The 23,395-nt window shown below is 50.2% G+C and overlaps 1 protein-coding gene across 2 annotated transcripts in view; it reads left to right on the top strand.

The window, feature by feature from the left end:
- Window positions 1–15,303, top strand: part of LOC105274759 (transcription factor Sp9) — a 29,801-nt gene extending 14,498 nt beyond the window's left edge. Inside the window, exons 2-3 of one of the 2 annotated variants that reach the window (XM_026973182.1) lie at window positions 10,680–11,718; window positions 11,787–15,303. In XM_026973182.1, coding sequence (XP_026828983.1) covers window positions 10,680–11,718; window positions 11,787–12,646 — 1,899 coding nt within the window. In that variant the 3' untranslated portion in view covers window positions 12,647–15,303. Of the gene's footprint in view, window positions 1–10,679 lie in introns of both variants that reach the window. The other variant, XM_026973183.1, reaches the window with a different exon arrangement.
- The last annotated feature ends 8,092 nt before the right edge of the window (window positions 15,304–23,395 follow it).

Consider the following 23,395-nt stretch of genomic DNA (forward strand, 5'->3'; position numbering starts at 1 on the left):
GATTTCTTGAATCGTGGGAGATAATGGAGATGAACATTACGCGTAATAAAGTCATATCGGATGTTATATATTAACAAAAATATTGCATCTTGAGAAAAACAAACAGAGGGAGAGGAATGCTTCCTGACATTATCGCACGAGGATATCTTTATGTTATTTCACCGAAAAAATGAGCACGCAAATGGGCCTATCGTGCTGCTATCGCTTCAGATAGTACGTAGAATGCAGTAAAACCTGCTACCGCGTACGTGTAACGCGCGCGTGTGCGTGTGTCGTTTGCACGAGCGCTTTGAGGGAACAGCGGCGCGTCATCGCGGCACGATTGAGTGCGCCGATCGTCTTGGAGCGCATCGTCTTCAAGGCCGACAACGGTGTCGTTTCGCGGCGCTCGTTATCACCCCGAGAAGCGCGCCGCGTAGATTTATCGAAGCGCCGTGCCTTTATGACTTTTTAAGTGAGCGTAAATATTAGCAGGTGCAAGCGGTAAGGAGCCCCGCGCCGATGGCGACGATGCGCTCTTCCGCCGCATCCGCTTCGGCAACTCGCCTCGTAATCGCGCGAATAAACGCAGCCGTGTATCGGACGTGTATCCGGCTACAATGTAACTTTCTGTCGTAAAAGGGTTCCCTCTCTCTCTTTCTCTCCTTCTCGCTCGGCGATCACACAGGCGAGCCGCCCCGACGTAAATTTATCAGCTCGCGGGTACACCCTTGACCGGCTCTCTCGCGTCTCGTAAAACGTCTCGGCGATTTAAAATTACGGCGCCGTCCGCCGAAAGGGCGCTTTGCGCCTTTGCGTCGACGGTTGTCTCGAAAATGCGACGAATAAACAATATCGCTCGTGAGCAGGTGAGATAGTCTGCAGCGGCTCGTGTGTGGTCGAGCTTCACAAAGAGGACCGCTACCTCTCGCCGCGACCTTGCCCTCTGTCATTCCTCTCGTGGATTACGCGCTAGATGAGCGTGTGGAACGTAATTGCAAACACACGTTGCAAGATGAACGTCACCGCATGCAGAATCGGTCCAAGTTCAGAATACGACGCGGCGAGCAAAACATCATCTCGACAGCTTCGTACACGCCATGAATTATTTACCGCCGTATGCGTGCACGCGCGTTTGTCTTCGAGATTCAGCTCACGAACCGTGAATGTGGGAGAGTGGGTGTGCTCGTAATTATTACACGGCGTGCCCTCGCGCACACGATGCTATCAAATATTAAGATGTACCTCGTCGCCTTTCGTTTACTCGCCGCTGCATCGCCAACGAGTTATTACGACGTTTCAATCCGTCCCAGATGTGGGTTTTCAATATTATTGCCAAAGTTGCGGGCGCGCTTGATCGCTTAATGAAATAATAATAATCGCGGTGCACCGCGAGATTTCCTTATCGCGTGAGTGCATAATAATTGAAAATCTCCGAGAGATTCCCTCGTCAGCGTGAGAACGTCACTTCAAAAGAATGATTCAAAGGATGAACGACACGCTCGCGACGAAAACAATTCTGAAAACGACGAGCATTTTCCCATCCCCGTTTTCGATGACGGAGGACCGTCCGAGCGTCGTTTAATCAATGGTAGCAATGGCAGGGAGATGGCAACCCGTCGTTGCATCTCCTTCTCTCTCGTTTCGCGGCTCTCGCAGTAATCGAGAGTCATCGGGATCGCCGGTGGACCGCTCCATCGTTTAAATGCTAATACAGGCCTAATTTATCGACCTATGATTCTGCCAAGCAATCCCGCGTCGACGCTATTTACACGTCGATTCTACGTGGAACTTTCGTAATTGAAAGAAAGCCGCCGACTGAGACCACCGTGTAGGTGCGGCTATAAAACTCGGAATATACGAGGACGGGGAGGGTTTTCGGTAGACTCGTCTAGGAGGGCGAATGATCGGGAGACGGACCGTACTAGTCTACCTGAGCTGGCTGATAAAGGCGTGCTTATGACCGCGCGCCTTTCACGCGTCATAATAAGGAGGCTGGGACTTGGCCGCGCCATTCAAAAATTATCGTCGCTACGGTCCCCACGAGTTACGAACAGCTGTGAACGGCCACGAGAATGGAAGTGCGTATACGCGGAGAAATTTATTGTGGAAATTTACTGGGCAGGATCGAGCGAGGGGCCCGGAATTTCGGAAATTAAAGTACGCACTTTACGACGCGGTTAGCGCAATTCGTAACACAAATAAATGGCCGAATTGAAATTTAGGGGAACATAAATTGGACGAGAGTACGCGGGACGATATTTTGTTGATTCCAAACGGTAACCGACGAGTCATACGTAAATTTCTATCCGCCACGGAGACGATTTAAATCTCTTTCGCTTTCCTGTTTGTTGATGTTGCTCGACTAATTTCGTCGTGGACTTGTCATTTTATCGCGATTATGCAGCTTTCAAATATCGGATTGAAATTGAATAGCGCATCAGGGAGTTAATCAACCTGTCTGGCTTAGTCATCCTTTGACCGCTACTGCATACGCTTGGCCATATCCCGGTCAAATTTTATTTAACCGAGTAGTTTCGCCGCACGGACCTCACAGCCACGGGGAGGTGGAAAGGGTTAACGAGAACAAAGTGAGCAAATACGGCGTAGCGGTGAAGAATACATCGTTAATAAATAAGAGCCCCTCGTGTGCTACCTACCTATCCAGACACCATCGCCACGAGGCAACTCCGTCTATATGCTAATGCACGGCTTCCGGCACAGCGTTTTGCGCTTTCCGTGCTTGATCCGCTTCCGCGCGAAGCTCCGACGAACTTTGTCGGACCAGAACTTTACGAATGGCCTCGTTAATCCAATCTCGTTATTGGGAGCGGAATCAATGAATGGCTCGACCGATACATCACCTCGCGGCAACTCCATTAAGACTTATTTATACAAATACATAATTTAATCCATTCGCTACGATAACGTCGGCCGAATGGCGATTATACAGTAATAGAATCATGTTCTTTTTACATCAAATGGCATTTGCATAAAAACAATATTTATTTTAACTGGTACTTAGTCTAGAAAGAATTAAATCGGAAGACTCGTTTAGACGACAAAATTGAATTTTTATATATACCATTCTTTATATACCATGTGCGGTAGTATCGCCGGAAGGTTTTTATGAGACATTGTATTTTTAATAACGTGTACGTTGCATTCGTGTGATATCTCCAACTCTTATCGGTATCTTAATTAGGCGCAGTTTAAGGCTGCACGCGAATCAACAAAGTCGCCGAAGACACTAAAAACTTTTCCGCAGGTATGAATATTAGGTGTGGGTGGCCCGTCAGGACGTAAAAGCGAGCGAGTTAGCGCGGCCGCGTCTGACAGTAAAACTCATACGAGATGATAAAACCTGCGCGCGAAGAGACGCGGGCTTTTAATGGAGCGAGAATGTTGCCGTTGCCTTTCTCTCTCTCTCTTTCTCTTCCTCTCTTGAGGGGGGTCACCGTCTCTTCCCAAATTAGAAGCGTTCCGCGACGAAGCGAGCGCGGTAAACGACTAGCCGGGCGATAGATCGGACACTCCGGCGCTAATTGGCTACGGAATTTTATGTACCACTAAATTACTCTATGCAAATGCGGCCGCTTCCGTCGTCTCGTCGACGAGGGACGACGATTCTCGAAGTGCACTCGCTTGTGCGCACCCCCCGCTTGTGACGTGTCCCCCCGCCCCTATCGAGATTTACGCCGCCCTCATTATCCTAATGAAGACGTAACGTTTGAAAAACGAGTCGCAATTTTTGCCGGAAACCGATGCGGCGTTCTCGTTACGAACTCGTCGTCGTTGTCTTTGCGTTGACGCAGGAGTTCTCTCAGAGTTCCCCGAGTTCCTCGGGATCCTCGGGAAGCACATCGAAATAATCAATGCACCCCCGAATGCGGAAGGTCAGGAGGATGATACCCATGTAACTGGCTGCGAGTTATAACCGGGCCGCGTAATGTCTGCTTAATATTCAACGCCGGCGGGAGCGACGGATTTACGAGGGCTAATGAATTGGTAGCTGTTCTCTTTGTCCATATATATATATATATATCTTCGTCTACTCTCCATCTCGTGATCAACGTAGTGTTCTCCTCGTCAAAGCTGAAGAAGCTGATTCGCACGCGCTGGTTCTCAAGATAAAATTTAGTCTCGAGTACACCAAGTGAGGCACAACGCTATCGAACAATGCAGCATCTACATCTACGCTTTACCCGGAAATCATTAGGTCCAAGGGCGATTTGAAATTTGTCGAATGGCTCGCGGCGGAAAAAAGGTCTCGATGCCGTCGGGAGGAGGAGCAAAAAGGAGGCAAAGTAGGAGAGATGCCTCTCGGGCTGGTCGAATAAATTTGGATAGCTCCCTGTTTTGGCCTCGAGCCACGGTTATCCGACGTAGACACTCCCGAGCGCACGATCGGCTCTCTTTCGTAACGCGGCGTGTGAGAAGGGAACAGAAAGGGCTCAGGAAGGGACGAGAAAGAGAAAGAGAGAAAGGTACGGGTGAGCCGCTCCTTCACGATGGATTTAATTAAAAAACATAATTTAGCAGGCAGAGGATAACAGGTAGCTCGGCTCCGGTGGGAACTAACGGAGGTTCCGTCACAGCGCGGCGCTGTTCGGCGCCGGCCTGTGCGCTCGCTCATGAATAAGATTATTAATCCCGTCCTTTGCGAGAAACCTTCTTTTTTCTACAACATCTCTCTTTCTCTGCCTGCTATTCCGCGCGTTTTCCAATATTTAGAAAAATTTATCGCGCGCGCGATCTATTATTTATTAACAATTATTTACGAGCACTGACAGCGTTGACATCACTCGATCTCTTTTTCTCCTTTGTCCAATCTCTTCATCCAATAAACATCCTAAACGATACATTCTGATATAATACAACCACGTGTAGTCACAACATGGAGATCGTATTTGATGGACCAAGGCATCGGTCGAAATTGAGATGATCGTCCAGTCGATTCGGATTTCCCCTAAAAAATTTGCAGATTCTCGAGTTTGTCCTCGAGTTTGCCGAGGGCGAGTCAACCCTCGTTCTCCGTTAATGATTATAGTTACTGATGCTACGCGCGATACGCCGCATCGGCCGCCCGCAGTCAGCGCGGCCGGTAAGCTGATCGCTACTGACACCGGGTGGACCCCGCTCGGATGGGCCGAGTTAAAAATCCATTTGTCGGGGACCCGGTGAGTGTCGCGCGCGAGATTAAAAGAGAGATACCGACGGGCAAGAAAAAACAGCGCCATTTTGTCGAAAGGAGGACCGGCGACCTCGCGACTAGGCTTCTCTCCCGCGCGTAATGGCAGTCGGCCGCGTTGCGTGCGAATGTACAATTTCGTCCCATCGCCACCGGTCGATCGAGGGGTCGCGAAACCGAAGGGAAACAAGGCGGAAGGAAAACGAGGTGCCAGTGAGGACGCGGAGAGATTTTCGCGATTGGCCGAACGAAAAAAGGAATATTACGTAATAACGCGAAAGCGCATTTGCATTGTAATGCATCGGTCGCAAAATTTCATCATTCGCAGTATTCGTACAATGAATCCTGCGTGAAGCTCGAGATCCATTCCTATCCAATTCGGTATCACTCTCTCCTGTGATACCGCGTAAATTATATGGACTGTACATGGAAAGTACTATCGTAATTAACTTAATAAATTAACGTAATTGACTTTTTATAAATGCAACGGGGTTGCTGAGATAACGTGCGCTATAACTCGCATGAGAAAAAATTCTCCTCATCCTGGATTATCGCCGCGATAAACCCGACACGCGACACTTTTGCACAGTAGGAACATCCGCTTTCTTGATCAAACGCCTTGCGTTCACTTATTGCTTTTACATTGCCGTTCGTGGAGCAATTATATCAAACCCGATTACACGCGTTAGTTCTCAAGTCCACACCCCGTGATCAACGTGAAAAATGAAGGAAATAATGAGACATAGAAGACCGGGACGTGACGTATAGGAAACAACGTCAAGAAAACGACTATATCGGAGTCGACGGCTCGCCCGATAACGATAAAGACGAGCGAGGCGAAGCGAACGTTTTTATAATCGGCGCAATTATCTGGCCGAGGCCAAACTCGGACGTGTATGAAAGCTAGCGCGCGCAACAGCTTCAAGGGACGGCCGGCTTCTTATCGGGACACTGGCTGCGTGCCGGCGCGGTTGCATGCGGAGGCTGATAAACAAATAATTAGCATTCGAAGTAACCCGCATTCGCATTATCGCTGGCATCGCCTGCCTCATGAAGGGAAGGCGTACTCGCGTAACCCTTCGCTGACGTATACCGAGGGCACGGCCGGTTAACGTGCCACGGCATTCTCGTGCTGTTCCCCGCATTTTACCCAGCCTGTACTCAGCCGAGTAATTAGCGCGGTATGGAAATCACGCTGAACACACAATTCGATCGTTCGATCTAGGTTGTCTTCTTTTTTTTTCTTCCCGTCGCGGAGCGTTTCGCGTATCCGCGCGAGCGTGTCGAGACGGTAAGGAGGAATGCCGGAATATAACGAGATTGTTTGCGGCAAAAGTATAATGCCATTTTAAATTATAATACGACGTACCGTATCTGTAACATGTTGCAATTTGCATGGTAATAATAGTCGCATTGCTTATCGCGGATATTACGTACTTAATGAATAATCTTGCTCGGTTCTTTTTTTTCGCAGCACGCGAGTGAACGCGTATACAATATATGCTGTATGATAAGTACAAAATGAATTACATCATAAAATTACTATAGATACTTCCGTGTAATATCTCAGAGTGTAATAATGTATTTCAAAGTACAGATGAACTCGCGAATGAATTTTATAACTTTATTTGTGCCTCTTTATATTAAGTTGGAGATTAATTATTAAATTATGACAAGATATTAAAACAATTAAATTAATATTTTCCTTCAACGAGACGAGACGAAATACACCATGATAAAAAACATATTATTCCGGCGTTTAAAAAATGCTAAAAAGGCGAAAATATATGTATGCAAATACGTGAAGAAAGAAGATGCGAGCGACTCCATTAGAATCGCATAAAAGTTAAACTTGAAATACGCAAAATCCAATTCGGTGAGACAGAGTCAATACCACTGGTTGGGGGCTGCTCGGCGCAGGTGAATCCAATCAGAAACTCGGCCGGACCTCGGCAGGTGCTTTGAGATCGCGGTCAACGGCTCTCAGGAACGACCGACACTTTTTACACGGAAAGCAGAAAAGGGCGCCGCCTAATTTTGCGCGGCGCTCCATTACGGAGCAACCCTTTCTTCGTAGTCACCGTCGTTCTTTTAATTGTCTCCGACCAGCTAATTCAACGATGACGATCTTGCAAGTGTATTTCCGAGTGTCGCCTCGTGCGCTCGTAGAATGCCGTTTTTTGAGGAACTACGTTCTAATCGTTCTAATCGAAAATTTATTTCATACGCGAAAGAAACTTCTTTCATAGAAGAAGAAACCTTCCTTCTTTTAATCCTTTTTCTAATCGGACAAAGATTCACCAAACGAATTCAATGTCTTCATTAGCGTGCACGCATGAGGCACCGATCGTCGACGGACGTCGACTCGTCTGACGTGCGAAGGGCTCTCCTCGAGCAGAAAGGGGAACGAGAGTTTGACACGGCCGTCGGATGCGGTTCGCCACGAAGCTCGACCGGTAGACACCCCACGGTTTGTTGCTTCGCACCCTTGCCTGTCGGGGTCTCTTACCTCCCTCGCATACAGCTGTCACGTGGCTCGTGCTTGAACGGCGGCCGGCCGCGCGCGTTTCCGCTTTATTTCCCGCAGCGTCAGGCGCGGCGTCGCCGTGTCGGATGTCGGGCTCGTTCCCGATCTCGTTAACGATCTCGAGCGGCGATCGATACTTCCTGGCACGTTCGTTCGACCTCACTGGTCGGTCGATTGGTTAGCCGGTCGGTCCGTCGGTCTGTCGGGAAGCAATCGCGCGACGCCTCAGCGCGAACGAGTTCTCGGAAAGAGCCGTGCGAGTCGACGCAGACGAGACGAGGAGCGGGACAGCGAGGATTCTTCGTTTTAATTTATGCGCGGCGTAGCTCGGGGCATTATTAGTCCTAGCTGGCTACGAGGGGCGTGACGTCACGCGGCTAAAACAAAGGATCCTACTGGTGCCTATTTCACATCGGCTTCCTTTCAACCGTGCCGACAGGAGGGCGCGAGGGATCCAGGTCCCTCTCGCCTGATGCCGGCCCCGAGTAGTTCGGTACTCTTTACGCTCCGTCAGCTTCGTACTGGGCATTTTTCACTTCTAAGCGACCGTTGATGTCGCACTTCCGGCCGTCGACAGCGTCCGATCGATCTGATCTTGCGCGACCGAATAATTTCCCACAATTAAAAGTCGTGAAACTGCTTGAATATGAAAATCGCGAGTCCATGCTGAGAATGGGGTGACGACAACGGGGAGGAAAGGAGCGCCGATAACGGCGGGACGTGACCGAAATGGACAAGAGTAACGCGTTTACGCGCGCAACGCGCGCCATGGAGGGCGTGTATCCAGCGCGCGTAGGGTCTCGCGATGGAGACTGGAGGGAGCTGATCGAGGGACGTCGTTGTCTCCGCAGGCCACTGTCATATTGTCCCGGCGGATCGATACGCGGCCTGCCTACAACCTGCACTCATCGAGCTTGAAGAGGGCGTGGCTCGTACACCGGCAGAGAGACACTCAACCCCGTTGCGATCTCCGTCGCGCTAAACCTTTCCGCCGCCCTCTCGGCGTAAAAGCGGGAGAGACGATTTCGTCCTTTCAACCCTCCGCGGTTCTCCCGCGCTGCGCGTCGTCACCCTCGACGACCTCCGTCAACGAGCGCTCTTATTCGTCGAGGACATCGTAACGGGGAGCAATCGGCCGCACGGGGCTCGCGGATTTCTCGGGATAATAACATTTCATCATTCGGGCGTAAATTGCGGCAATTTCGTCTGCCTTGCAGTTCCCTCGAAGCGCGAGTCGTGCCTCGCGACGTGTCCGTGTCTTAACGCACGATTATTTAAATCGTATTGCTGTTTGTAAACGTTAATGACAGCGTATTACCTGGACGATCCTATAATGGCACCACGCACGAGAAAACGCGCCCTGAATAACCGTCGTACGCGGCAGCACGTACATCGTGTTACCGCGAAGAAATATGAGCGGGATATTTGTTGTACGCGCTGATGAATGACCGGGGCCACAAGCGAGTAGAACTCGGGATCTCTCTGCGGAGGATAGATCGACCACGAAGCGGTCGCGACTCCTCGGTTTTTCCTCTTTCTCCCCCTGGGCTTGTCTCCTCTCTCCCGTCGCTCTTCCATCCTGGAAGGGTGCGCGCGCTCGCTCGTTGTCTTTCGCCGGTGTTGTTGGCGCAAGGTTGAATCCACGTGGGGGCGTGTCGCCTCGATGGCGCCGGCTGCTAATGGCCGCGCGGCCCTCCAGACCTTAATTTCCTGCCGCTTCCGCGGACCCTCTCGCTTTTACCTCTCCGCGCCCAAATCCGCTCCGGGGGATCCTCTCCTCTTCAGCCTCCGGCCCTTCGGTAGCCGCCGACACTCTTCCTTGTCCTTTCGCCCCCGCGAGCGATTTGCATGGAACTGCTTTTGATGAAGTTCGTTATCCAAAGTTTCAGTCGGCTCCTGTGAAGCCCTGCTCTGATTTTTAGCCCGGCCAAATTGCGTTCTCTTCAATCTCTCGTGTGCGAGAAAGAAAGTCCTGCGAATTTCTGGCAATCGGAATTCGTTGGAAGTCGTCGTTCCAACTGTGTCGTTAGCGAAACTTTCATGCCACTTGTATTCATCATGGTTCTTTAAAAAATTGTTTCCTTCTTATTTGTTTCTTTTATCTCGATGTTGCTTGACATTACCTTTAAGTGCATATTCACGTAATTTTTAGTTGAGAATCTCTCTTTCATCTAACATCTAACTTTAGCTGCAGCATTTTCCCACGTTGTTTCGGGCCTCTTAATGTGGTATCCTGGAAAACGTACGTCGACCTTGTGCTTGATTCGAGAACAATTTGCATGAAACCGGCCTAGGTAGAACGGTCGGTCTACCCGGGACTCATTACTTTCAGCGACTAATCTTCGATCTCTTCTAGGATAGGAGCGGCAATTTAGTGTCATTATACGCCCTTAGGGGAAGACTTTCCTCTTTCTCTCTCCTGTTGGGGCCCGGGTCCGGGCCGGAGCTTCTTTTTAGATCGATTTAGACGCGGCGATTATGGGCATCCACCAGCCGCCAGATTTCGATATTACGAACTGCGCGCTGGCACGAAAAAGTATCCCGATGGTCCCGTGAATCGATACGCGCGATACGTAATTCGCCCCGGAGTTGTTATTACCGATTTGCGTAATCGCGCCGACGAGATTGCTGCCATAACGAGCACTTCCGATGTTAAAAATTCCGAAAAATACCAGTAATGCGCGCGCCACGCGCGTTGTTAGCACATTGTAAATCGGCGATAGAGATCATGCGAGCCGACACTCGTCAGACATCACGAGTTGATCACGAATTTCTAATGTATCTAGTTTTACGTAGAGTCATAAAATACATAAAGACACATTAGATACACACATATGTTACACGTACCTGTCGCATCACGCGACACGCGACATGCACCCTGACACAGATTTCGCTAAAAGCTTTTCTCTTACACGACGCAGCGTTACGTACGACTAATTGTCAAACAAAAGAGTGAACATGGATCTCATGGTGATGTTGCAGGATCATCCGGGATTGCGAGGTACGCCTCTGGCCATGCTGGCGGCGCAATGCAACAAGCTGAGCAACAAAAGTCCGCCGCCGCTGGCGGACGCGGCCGTGGGCAAGGGTTTTCATCCCTGGAAGAAGAGTCCGCAGAGCAGTGGCAGTTCGCCGCAACACACCGGCGGGGGAGGCGGCGGTGGGGGCGGCGGAGGAGGCGGGAGCGGCGGGTGCACAACGACGGGGGTGAGCCAGAGACCGGCGGCGACGAGCAGCGCCGGCAGCACGACCGGTGGTTACGCAAGGGCGCCGGTGACGTCTTGCGCCTCGACCGCGCCGCAATACGGTAGCGAATTGTATTTCCCTGGGACGGCGAGCGCACAGCCGGCCGGTGATCCACATCATCATCATCAGAGTAGTCTTCTGGGGAAGGTGGAGGGCGCGACCCTGGGCTCGGTGTACGGCAGGCATCCGTACGAGTCGTGGCCGTTCAACGCGATGCCGGGCGCGACGCACGGCAGCATTAAAGCGAGCGACGGTTGGTGGGACGTGCACGGGGCCGCGACCACCGGCGGATGGCTGGACGTGAGCAGCACCGTCGGCGTCGGTGTCCACGCGGCGCAGATGGCCAATTACTCGGCCGACTACTCGACGAGTCTCGCGCTAGGCAATCACCTGCTGACCACGGCTACGACGGCCGGCCATAATCTCTTACAAGACACGTACAAGTCGATGCTACCGGGCGGGCCGCCTGGATTCGGTCTACATCATCACGCGGCCGCAACGGCCGGCGCCGGCGCCGGTGCCGGCAGTCCTCAGGGCACCGGCGGCGGAGTCGGCGTCGGGGGCGCCGGCGTCAGTCAAGCGCCCTCGCCGCGCTCGCAGAGACGTTACACCGGGCGTGCCACCTGCGATTGTCCGAATTGTCAAGAAGCCGAGAGACTCGGCCCCGCCGGCGTGCACCTCAGGAAGAAGAACATCCATAGCTGCCACATACCGGGTTGCGGCAAGGTCTACGGGAAAACGTCGCATCTAAAGGCCCACTTACGGTGGCACACTGGTGAGCGACCGTTTGTTTGCAACTGGCTTTTCTGTGGCAAGCGGTTCACACGTTCGGATGAGTTGCAGCGGCACCTTCGAACCCACACCGGCGAAAAGAGATTCGCCTGTCCGGTCTGCAACAAGCGGTTCATGCGCAGCGACCATCTCGCGAAGCACGTCAAGACCCACAGCAGCAGCAGCAGCAGCAGCGGCAGCAAGGGCAAGGGGGGAGCGGGGAGCTCGTCGGCCGAGTCCTGCTCCGACAGCGAGGACAACGGGAGTCAGCAGAGTCCCACTTCCAGCTCGGTGCCGCAGCCGCAGCCGCCGCAGCAGCAGCCGGCACAGGCCCAGCAGCAGCAGCAGCTGGCGGCGGCGGCGGCGGCAGCGGCGGCGGCGGCAGCGGCGGCGGCGGCAGTGGCGGGCCAGGACACCAGCAACACCACCTCACCTCAGACCACCACCACCACCCTCGGCCATCAGCCGACAACACCCATGACTCCAATACAGATGACCCCACCGCCTCTGACCCCACACCATCCCCACCACCCGCATCTCCCGCCTCTAATGCACCATCCTCATCATCACGCAACCTCCGTACCGGCGGCCCACCACCCGCACGCGGGGATGAGCATGCACTGAGCCCGGTGGGGCCCGGAGCCGGTGCCTGCAGTACCGCTGCCGCAACGGCCCTGGGCTCCCCCCTATCCTACCCCCTCAACCTGAACCTCATGCAGAATCACGCTACCATCAATCCATCCGCGCCCACCCATCACCATCATCAGCAACACCAGAATCACCATCACCACCATCACCACCATCATCACCAATCGCACCAACCGCAGCACTCGCGACAAAGTAACTCTTACTCGGTGCAACAGAATCCTGGCACGCCGGGGACCGCGCAGACTCCCTCACCCTCGTCCCCCGCGCCTGTACATAGTCTCTAAGCGGTTACTCGAGCGCACTCGCGCGTCCAGCAACCGGCCACGATCCACTGCACGTCCGTCCGCCGCGTTCATACACGCAGGCACGATTTAATACATAGACACACACATACACACACACACACCCATACACATATTGACACACGTAGGCACACACGGGGACATACACGAAAAGCAGCATACACGAATCTGGCTCCCTGTCCTGGTTCCGAGAACACGGAAATGCTCCTCGTACGCACGCACGCGGATATTACAGGATTTTTTTATTTGTATATATTATATATATATATCTATATATAGTGCGCGTGACAGAGAGCAAGAGAGAGAGAGAGAGGGAGGGAGAGAGAGAGCGAGAGAAATGATATATTAATTAAGCGGTATAATGTTGTGTAAAAAAGTAATTCGTATAAATATATAAATATGCAGAATATAAATATATATAAATATATATATATATATATATATATACATACATGATGCACTGTCGCGTTGTACCATACACACCGACAAAACACTTCGCGCCCTGCCGGCTCTTTTCTTCCGTCCATTTTCGGAAGGCAAGAGACGGAACGAATTAAGAAGAAACAACCGTGGAGTATGGACACGGACAGGTTCCAAACGATTTCATACCATGCAGGGCCTTGACGAGCGTTGTCTAATGAGAAAGTAATACTGATTTTTCTTGATGAATTTAGAATTCTTTCCAGGCTTTTCCATTTGTTGATTACGTTTGGAACTTGGAACTACGATGACCCATATCAGCCCACCCTTTGGATGTAGCGTCGCACATTATCAATGAATTATTATTAATTATTATTATTAATTATTAATTATTAATTATTAACTCCTCTTATTACTGTACTATTATAAAAATTATAAATTCATTTTAAAGTGAGAAAGAGAAAATAAATAATGCTTTTGTGAATAATCAAGGCTCTATTCGATCGATACTTTCACTTGATATCCACGAAGCTCGTTCCCGTCTGTTCGATCTTCCAATCACAGAATCATGAAACTACAATCTCCCATTGACTCCTAACTCGAGCTTTGCTCTTGCTTCTGTTGATTATTAAGGACCAACCCGTAGAGAGAATCAGCCTGGATTAACGTTAATCCCTTCTCGCCTACTAAGTATGATTTCCGCACTGTTCAACAGTAAGTTGATCTATGCTTTGTAAGTAATGCGGCGGGTCTCTTAGGATGACGATTGATCTCGATGGACGCTCATAAATTTAAATGTTTGTGATTAAGAGAGCCATTTATAGCGCGATGCTTACTAGGAAATGCTCACGGTTGCACGAGTAGGAGGCTTCAGGGCGACTTGAGCTAAGAGTGGCGGAAGCACGAGCGGGACACGAGCTCTTGGGACGATATTATCGCACGGGCCGTTAAACCCCAGATCCTGCCAACCGTGAAATGTCCCGTCATAACATCAGCCCTCCCCCACTTGGTCGCGGCACTTTATTTTCCTGCTCCAGAATTTTATCCCCCGATCTTCGCTCCGTTCGGAGGAGACCCGCGCCGATTACGCGGCATCGTCTCTCGCGAGTGCAATGGAAATACGTCCGATACGTGCCTTGGTTCTCGATCTTATTAGCGAGAATGACTCGGCTTCGCTTCTCTCGGCCCTAAACAGTGGAGTAGCCGCGTCACGCGATCATTACGGGCTTCTATAAAGTTGATTCTCCCGGGCATTCCGCCGACCGGTCGTAATTGATTATAACATGCGCGATATATTCTTCAAACAATGACAGCGAAAGGCAATCACTCGCGTTACGAGACAAGTGCACGTTGTCTCTTTTTAGCGCAGACAAGTCGCGATTGACAAATTAATGAAGCGGTTACAGAAAGATCTTCTCTCGGATCTAGCTGGCTATAATATTTTATTTAATTTATTTAGCTGGCTAAGATATTTATTGGAGAGTCGTGCAAGATAAATCGCAAAATTTAGAAATTGATTGACGAAGCTACTGCTGAGACTAAACTTTACCGAGTACAAGGAACAGCGTTTCGCGATGCTAGACGCTGCCTGATGGCGGCAGTGCAATAAACAATTTTCAAGCACGGCGCCATAAACCGGATCAATATGGCAGAGATTACGAAATAAGATCGTTATGCAAAGCAGTCGGAAAGGGTCGCATCAGGGCTACGCCGCAGCAATTCGCGGGGGGTGCGGTTAACGTCTAGCAACGAGCGTGCAAGCCCGGGGGATGGCTTTTTCGGTGATTTAACCGAGGAGGGTGAACGTTTGTTATTCAATTTGCAACCCCCTCGGTACCAGCCACTGCTCACCCTCTACCCACAGATCATCGCGCCTTTACGACCATGGCCGTACGTTCCTAATGCAGGAAACGTTTCTCCTCGCTCATGAGGAAGAGAGATAGATGTAGCGATTGCTGGATATTCCGTCGACTTCGTTCCGACGTTCCTCTTCCGCGCTTACATAACTGCTTTATTCCCTGTCTCGTTCACCGTTTTGTGGAAATTAACGACGATTACATTGTCGATCGTTCCGCCGAGCTGCGTCGAATCTATGCTGTATTCTCAGTCATTTAAATAATTCACCATTATCACAGCACAAAATACGATTCGTTAATCGCAACATGGAAAAACATACATTATCGTCTTGTAAATAAATTAAACAAGATTGACACGGTTAATTTCTGGTTTCTCTATTAATTATTTCCCCACGAATCTCCTTGACGCATCTAGTAACGTTTTCAAATTAATGGAAGAATGTTAATGTAGAAATATCGACGCTCGAAAATAATCTTCAATGAAGAAATCATTACATCATCGTACATTTATTTATTTTTTGCTATTAGTAATCATCCATTATCGCAGAAATCACGATTCGAAGAAGACAGCGTTCAATTAATTCAGAGCAATCGATGTCAACGTGTCTCGATTATTCAATTTCCTTGTGATCAACGACAGAATTTACCACATGCGAGCGCGCGCCGATAAATTAGAGGGAAGGATTCCTTTCAAGAGATACACAACGTCTGCCCTACAGCTTGCGGGTGAATAATTAGGCGCGTGCGAGTGTCACGTCCGCGAGACCGTTCTCAAGGCACGAGGTCATTAGATCCGTCTGTTCTTTCGAACGTGTTGCGATAATAAAGGTCGCGCACCGTCACTCGACAAAGACACCGCTGCGCGATTAATTTCACGGCGGTGCGCCCCATCGCGATACAATTGAAACGAATGGAGCGGCGGGAGCGTTTTATGAAGCCGACGGAACGACACTTTGCTCGCACAAACACCGTTCCGCTCGGATCGCGTTTATCATGATCCATAAATGGACCGCGAATAGCGAAGATGTAGATTACGCGAGCGGAAAAATAAAACGCATTACGCTAGGCTACACCGTGAATCTTGCTGGTGCTGACTTTTTACAGATTGTTCATTACTGTGCCGCAGAAAGGAGATGAGATGATTATTTTCATTTATTTAGTTTTCGTTATTATTATTTATTTAATTTATGATTAAAGAGTAATTGGTATTTCACGACAATTACAGGTAAGTAACGATGCTCCTTTTAATTACGCCGATGTAAAGTTCAATCATAAGTCAGGTCAATCTATTGATAAGGCCAAACTAGCGAATGACAGAGTAGAGAAAAACGAAAACTGGATATTTTTTGAAATCTCACGTGACGTCGGCACGGTCTAGGAAAAAAATGCGGACAAAGGAGCCTGAAAGGCTCGTCGTTTCTCGCCCCTTCGAGGTCTGTTAACAAATCTCATGATCCTAACGACTCTCGACTTTGGTCATAGTGGCCACGGTTTCATATTTACAAAAGCGAAACCGTCTCTTTTTCAAGCTCACCGTAAGAGAACTCTTCTAGTAGGAGAAAATGCAAAATATGTCCTCCTTCATACAGCAAAAACAGAAAAGAGGCGATTTTGCTTGCAATTCATGTGAAAAGATTATTTACATCTCATAGGACATAAATCTCTTACTTGATAATATTTAATAAGAACGATTTGTATGAAACAACTGTAACGAAACTTTGAAATATAATTTTCAAGTTTTAGAGAGATTTCATTAAACAATGCGTTTCGCAGTCAAGTTGATGCTACTCAGATATACGTAAATTGCAAAGTAAATCACGAACAGGGTAAAAGTAACCGACGCTAATCCGAATGTGTGAAGAAATTAGTACGCTAATCCGAACCGGTTGTAAAGCCGGAGTAGAACTATAGAGAGGACTAACGAGGCTATGGTTAGAACCACGGTTTATGGACATATGGTTAACACAGTTACACGTAGCTCTCTCGTTGGAAAAGCCGAGGGACACATGCGTGAGGCTAGTACGCGCTACAAAGGCCGACGTTTTCAGGCGCATGTACGCACGAACGACGAACGAACGCACGCAGACACACGCGCGTCCTGCACACGTGCTGGCGTCGCAGAAGCACGCGAGTCCTGTTACCAAAGTGCCGCGCTAGAAAAAGCCGCGACACGATCGGGAAGCGGGCGTCTGTAAAAATCAACTTGAACCTAGATAGAGGTCCTTTGAATTTAAAAAAGACCGCCTATTACCGGATACATGTGCCGTGACGAGAGAGAGAGAGAGAGAGAGAGAGAGAGAGAGAGAGAGATGAGAGAAAGAGAGAAAGAGAACGCGCCGTTTATCATCACGCAACGACTTGAAAAAATTGTACGTGCGTGCACCAACGTGTAACCAAATTGTACATGCGAGTGTACAAAAGCATTGAACATATCAGCACAGTTGCAACAGTCGAAATTTGCCACCAAAGTTTCACAAAGTTTTACATTACTTCGCACGTCATCGTTTTACGCGTCTCCGAACACGTTCCCCTCTCGCGAGGGAGACAACGATCCCGGAAAATCCGACAAGTAACGTCATCCGACACGCGATGCGATCGATGCGATCTCGTGTTCGACATCGTCCGACAGCCGAGTCTCTCTAATAGGCAAACAACACCGCGCATTCTGACGCTGTCATAACGAGCTGGCCGGTCGGTCACCGTGTCGGACAGGACAGGCCGAGGCAATCCTCGCAAGGCTGATAACATTACCGTCCGATTCGAGTTAATTGCTCGTCGTTAGAGATCATTAAAGTATCTGGTTGGTTCACGCGACACTCTCGTCGAGGGGCCTCTGGGACGGCGCGCGTTATTTCTCCGCGCGGCTAACGAATCACGTCGCTCCCGTCGCAATCACCTCGTTACGCAAGCTTATCCTAATTGAAACGAACGGCAGCGGCTAATTATCGTGTGCTGCCAATCTCTCGATATCAATTCGTTGTTCGTCCGCGATCGGCCGCCGCTCCGCGCTGATCTGCACGCTCGCGATTACCACGCGGATGTCTTTAATCACGCGCGCCGGATATTTAAGAGTCGGCGTGCGTAATTAAGCATTTCGCGAGCGAGTGACGAGCGCTGTCCGTTTCGCGTTTGTCGACTTTTGTGCTTTTCATTAACATCTCGCGGTTGCGACAGAAAAATGGCCGTTAAGCAGCTTTACGACTGTACAGATGCACATCGCTCGCGTATTAAAGGCATCTCGTTGCAATCCGATCGATCGTTAGTCTCACGCGTTTATATTCCAAGCGAGAAGTACAGAGGAGGAGAGAAAATTCGAACGCGGAGCCGTCGACCCCGCCGACATGACGGGGGAGTTCACGAAAGAGGGGTACGCCGATAGCCCACGAGGGTAGCCTAGCGGTTCGTAACTATCGGTCGATAATTTCATGGCACATCGAGTAGGTATGTCGAGAATGGATGGAAATTAGTTGAGATGGCCGTCGAGTTCCCGAGTTAATTGATACGTCCGCGCCCGACGAAGCGGCGGCGGCGGCGGCGGAATACACATAGCGTCTCGCAACCGCACATACGGGTAGATAGATACTCCTATACATGCATACACGTGCGACCATTGCATTCCGGATTTGTCCGGTCCCGCGTGATTTAACGGCTCCGCTTCCTGGCGATCTAGTTAACGCGCGTACGCACACGCGTGCACCGTGGATGAGAGTGTCGGTGCAGTTTGTAGGGTAGCCGGAGTACGCGTGAGAGACGAACGTATCTCTTTCTCTCTTTCTCTCTCTCTCGTTCTTTCTCTTTCTTTCTTTCCCTCGGAACCCCACGGGCCATCGCACAGTGACTAATATCCTTCCGACCGTATTTTTATCTTGCCACGAGCGAGTGGTCGCCCCTCGACAACAAGAAATCCACCATGACAACGGATGTGCCAAATAGATGGCAACATCTAGAGGGAACGCGCGGCTATCCTCGACGGCACGTTCGCGAACGGATAGCTCTTCTCTAGAATCGTGCTGACGACGTCGATCGCCACGGAATTCCACGTCGATGTTTGCTTCTCCTCCACTCGTTTCCACGACTTGCGTCTATAATGGATCGAGCGTATCGAATCAAGCGCATTTCACTTTGCTCGATGAATAATGGAGTAATTTGGTAGCGGCGATATATATTCAATAGAGCGAGAGGCGCGGATCGAAGCACCATCGCGAAATGGAGACGTCCGTGTCGGCTGTGAATCATGCTAATTGTCGGAGTGATTAAACGCCTCGTTCTCGGAACTTTAACCCCCGCGTTCTACGTTTTCGCTACCCTTGCCTCGTTACCTCATCGTTGCGAGGCTGAACGCTTGAAAAATGCATGAAGCGGCACACACGGGGCTATAAGCGATACTTGCAACAAAAAGAATGTTTTATTTCTATTTCTAAGGTCTGGTATTGTTATCGGAGATTCTATCCTCTTTTGGATAGAAACTTGAGTTCTTCACTTATTTTCATGCATATTTACTTCTTTTTTCGAATGGCATTCAAGGTTGGCAGAAATGATAAGAAATAAAAGTATCTTTTCATCGACTGAGAATCTAAACTCACGTGTACATTTCTGTATGTGTTTTTGTTTTGTACATGTCATTCCTAATCCAGATCAAAGTCATCACAGCGACACGCGTCATCGAGATATTTCCTGTGCTGTGATCCGACCGTTGCACGACTGTCGTACGAGGTGTTAATTGGCTTCTCGTGAAACGATCATTTGTCAGATTCGTAAGGCGGACGGAGTCGTGCAGCCACGGTTGGTTCCGTCCAACGAAACGATTTATGACAGCCGGGTCGGTCATGCGGCGCAGCCGGAAGTCGCGGTGCTCTTTGTTCCTCTCCGTGCCTTCTTATGTAGTACCACCTCGAAACTCATTTATCGCATTTACATTCCCCGGCCTGTTCCTCGCCCACTCGTCACGTTCAGATTATTGAATTAGATATACGGCGGAATTGAATCGACTTTCGCCAGTCATCGCACGATTCACGACGCTCCTATGTGCACGCGCGCGCACGCACGCACACGGAGAAACAGGATACCATGAGAGGACTAGAACGACGCGGGAAAGAGGACGTAAAATCTTAAAGAGTAGAATCAAGATGGAAACGATGCGAGAAATTCCTCTTGCTCCAACTGTTCACATTTTCGAGACTTTGTTTCTTTTGCCGGTATTTTTCGTGTTTCCTTCGTTGAAGTCGCATCCCAAGGTCCGCGAGTTCGAGCAACAACTGCGATGCCATTAATACCAATGTCAACGTTGATCAGGTTCGCCATAAAGATATCAAATGTTTTTTTTATCAACGATCAAATTAATAACAAGTATTAATGTAGCAACGTGATTATTATTTTGCATGAATTCCGAGTCTTGGTAATTGCATGTAATTGCATGTAATAACGCCCGCATCGTAAACGTGAATTAAGCGTGAAGTGAAAAAGGTATCGGTGGGAAAGGATACCATATTCATTACGCTTGTCTGGACATGTGCCTTCTCGTGATAAAGAGCCAAAAAACTGCGGCGACCCTTCCTCGCGCGACGTTTGTGACAATTTCCGGAGGCGACAGCCACGGTTACGGAAATATGACGTACGGTTTTAACGTGTCGCTACTCACCGACGGGGACGCAATTTGGTCCGCCGCGAGCGAAGTGGCGAACTAAGTTTAGCTCCTTTCGAAGCTGACGGAAGCCGAGACTTGCTCGCTCAATTCGATGCATCTCGCGACGCGTACAGCCGTATCGCTTCGCAGGATCGTCTTTTATTTCAATGATATTATCGTCAGGTGCGCCGCTTGCTATTACTAGGTTGAAGCGAAAAAGAGACAAAAGCGTACCGCGCGTGTTCTAATCATCGTGTGGTGCGTGTCGTCGACGCAATTTATAGAGCGTGACGAGACTGTACGACGATCGGAGCTAATGACGAGCAGACGCTAATCACGCCGCGGGAGGATGCAATACGCATTCTTGGCGTCGAGCCGCGCCACGGAATGGAGCACGTGTCTGGCGTCGGATATCGGAAGGGACCGCGACCCCCTTGACCCGGCCCCACCCACCACTCGGAACCCTTAACGATCGTCGTCATTGAATAAATCTGAAGCGTTATACGTCGCCAGATCGAGCGACGCGCGTCAATCGCGGAGACCTCCTTCGTCGAGCGAACGCCCACCGGGAGAGAGGCGATCGGTCCTGATAGACGGGACGCGCGCAACAACGGATCGGCGTTACGGCGCGGAATAAGCACGCGGATAATAAGGGACCTCTGGGAGGGACCGGAGAACGTAGGACGTAGTTCCCTCTAATCTTTCGCGACACGTGCGAGCGGGACGTTTTTACGCCGGCGTATTGGAAAGCTTGCTCTTGGATCGAGGTGAGTTGGCCTTCGGCGTTCTCGATTCTCTTTAATCAATTCTCCTTATCCGATTCTCTTTATTCGAGCGTGTGATACGCGATAGCGATTTATTACTCGAGTCGCTGCGTGTCTCAGGTAGAGGCTCGCGACGAGGAGGAACGTGCGAGGTAAACGCGAAGCTTTTCTGTCGCGCAGCGAGCTCCGCGTTATACAGGATCCTCGAGAGAGAGAGAAACGAAAGGGTGATTTCTGTACACGCGCCGACCGCCTGTAGCTCGTGTGTATCGCAGGATTGTTCCAAGGTAGGTGGTAGTAACACAGAATAAAAAGCACGCGCGAAACCACGCGAGAAGTGTCACGCCTCTCTCTCTCTCTCTCTTTCTGCGGGCCAGGTCGGAATTAAATTTCGCCTTACCGCGAATACGCTCGAGTGATCTCATTGATCGTTAATTAACGGCTAGATCGTAGAACAATCACGGTAATAATTGCGCGTGTCGGTACAATGAAGCGCCGCGACAATATGAATTCCCCCTCGGGGGGCTTCGCGCTCGCGCGCGCGGTCTCTCCGGAGGAGCGTGACAGGGGGGCGTGCACCGTTTCAGAAATTCGTCTTTCGGCCTCCGCGGTCTTTCTCTTTCACGTGAAAAATGCCAGATGTTTCGCATGTGGCCGGCGTAACGTGCAATGCCGTTGTTCCGCCTCTGTCACGGCAATACCTTATTCATACTTTTGCGCGAATTCAGATCGAGGTCTCGAAAGAGAAACAGAGAGAGAAAGAAAGAGAAAGATCAGCAACATGCTGGTACACGATAATATCGAAAGGAGAAGACCAGCCTGACTCTTCCTTCCGTAATCGGACGGACGTGCAAGCAGTGTGTTTATTCGTGTCCTCCTCCTCGCGAGAGAAAAGGGCAATCTCGTAAAGGCGGAAGAGAAATGAAATCGGGACACGGCGAATGCAAAAGCAAGTGATAAGAATACGCGTCGTCTTAATTCCAAATCATCTCGTTAACGCGGATTGCTGAACAACGTTTACTACCAACGGGCACGGCGCTAATTGTGCAACTAGCAGTCGGCGTGAAGCAAACGCTGGTAAACGCGCAGCCTCAAGGTGTGGCACGGCTTGGCTGTCATTGTTAAGCAATTAAAAGCGCTCCTCTTTGTGCGCCGCCACCTGCCGCTTTGTTTTCGTCTCGCCGCGAAATGCGCACGTCCGAGCGCGCATTTCGCGAGTCAGTGGACACGTCGCGTCGAATCGGCCGTCGGGACGATCGTTAAAAGGGAGCTGGAGATCGGTTGGCTCTCGCCACCGTCTAAGGCGACGTCACAATGACGACGATTGTTCTCCATAATCCAGTCTCCGACGTGGCTCGCCGTCACGCGGCTTGCGCGCGTTTTCTTGAGACTTTTCGTATCGCGCCGCGAGTCACGGCGTCCTTTTTTTCCCCATGAAAAATGGTGATTTTTCTCTTGATAAATAATAACTCACCAATGAAGGAGTCAACGAGCCGCGGCGGCAGTTGAAATTCGCGCGGCTCGGGAAACCGCGCGTGCAACTCGCACTCGGCCGAGTTACGGATAATTGCGGTATTACTTAGGCTCATTACTTGGGCAATCCCGCTTGGCGGCCATGTATCCCACGTGGACGTTACACTCGTAGCGATACCGCTCGGATCTCTAACTGGATTAGTGGTCGATTTCCATTTCGTGGCACGGACGAGGCCAATTGGCCGTTAGGCGCGCACCATATCGAGCCGTACGCTATATATCTCCCGCACCGCACTGTACCGGTTATATCCTGAATTCCACGTAAAGGGCCCCGAGCGATTACGCCAAAAAGGTATTAGGGAATTGAACGTCGAGCGTTCGCGCTCACGTTAATGGCGGCAATTTGTGCGGTGCAGTAGGTGCGCGCGCTCTCGCACTTTCCGGCTTCGTGGAAAGGCGCGGTTTCAATTTTCTCCTCGTTTCGCAAACCCGGATGCAGAAAGACCGCGCGCGAGCGTGCGTTTGCACGCGCGAATGCACGCGCGGAGGATATCGACGTGTCCTTTGAGACGAGCGCGTCCTAGAAATTTGATCG

Source organism: Ooceraea biroi, chromosome 10 (assembly GCF_003672135.1).
Source record: "Ooceraea biroi isolate clonal line C1 chromosome 10, Obir_v5.4, whole genome shotgun sequence".
Lineage (NCBI taxonomy): Eukaryota > Metazoa > Arthropoda > Insecta > Hymenoptera > Formicidae > Ooceraea > Ooceraea biroi.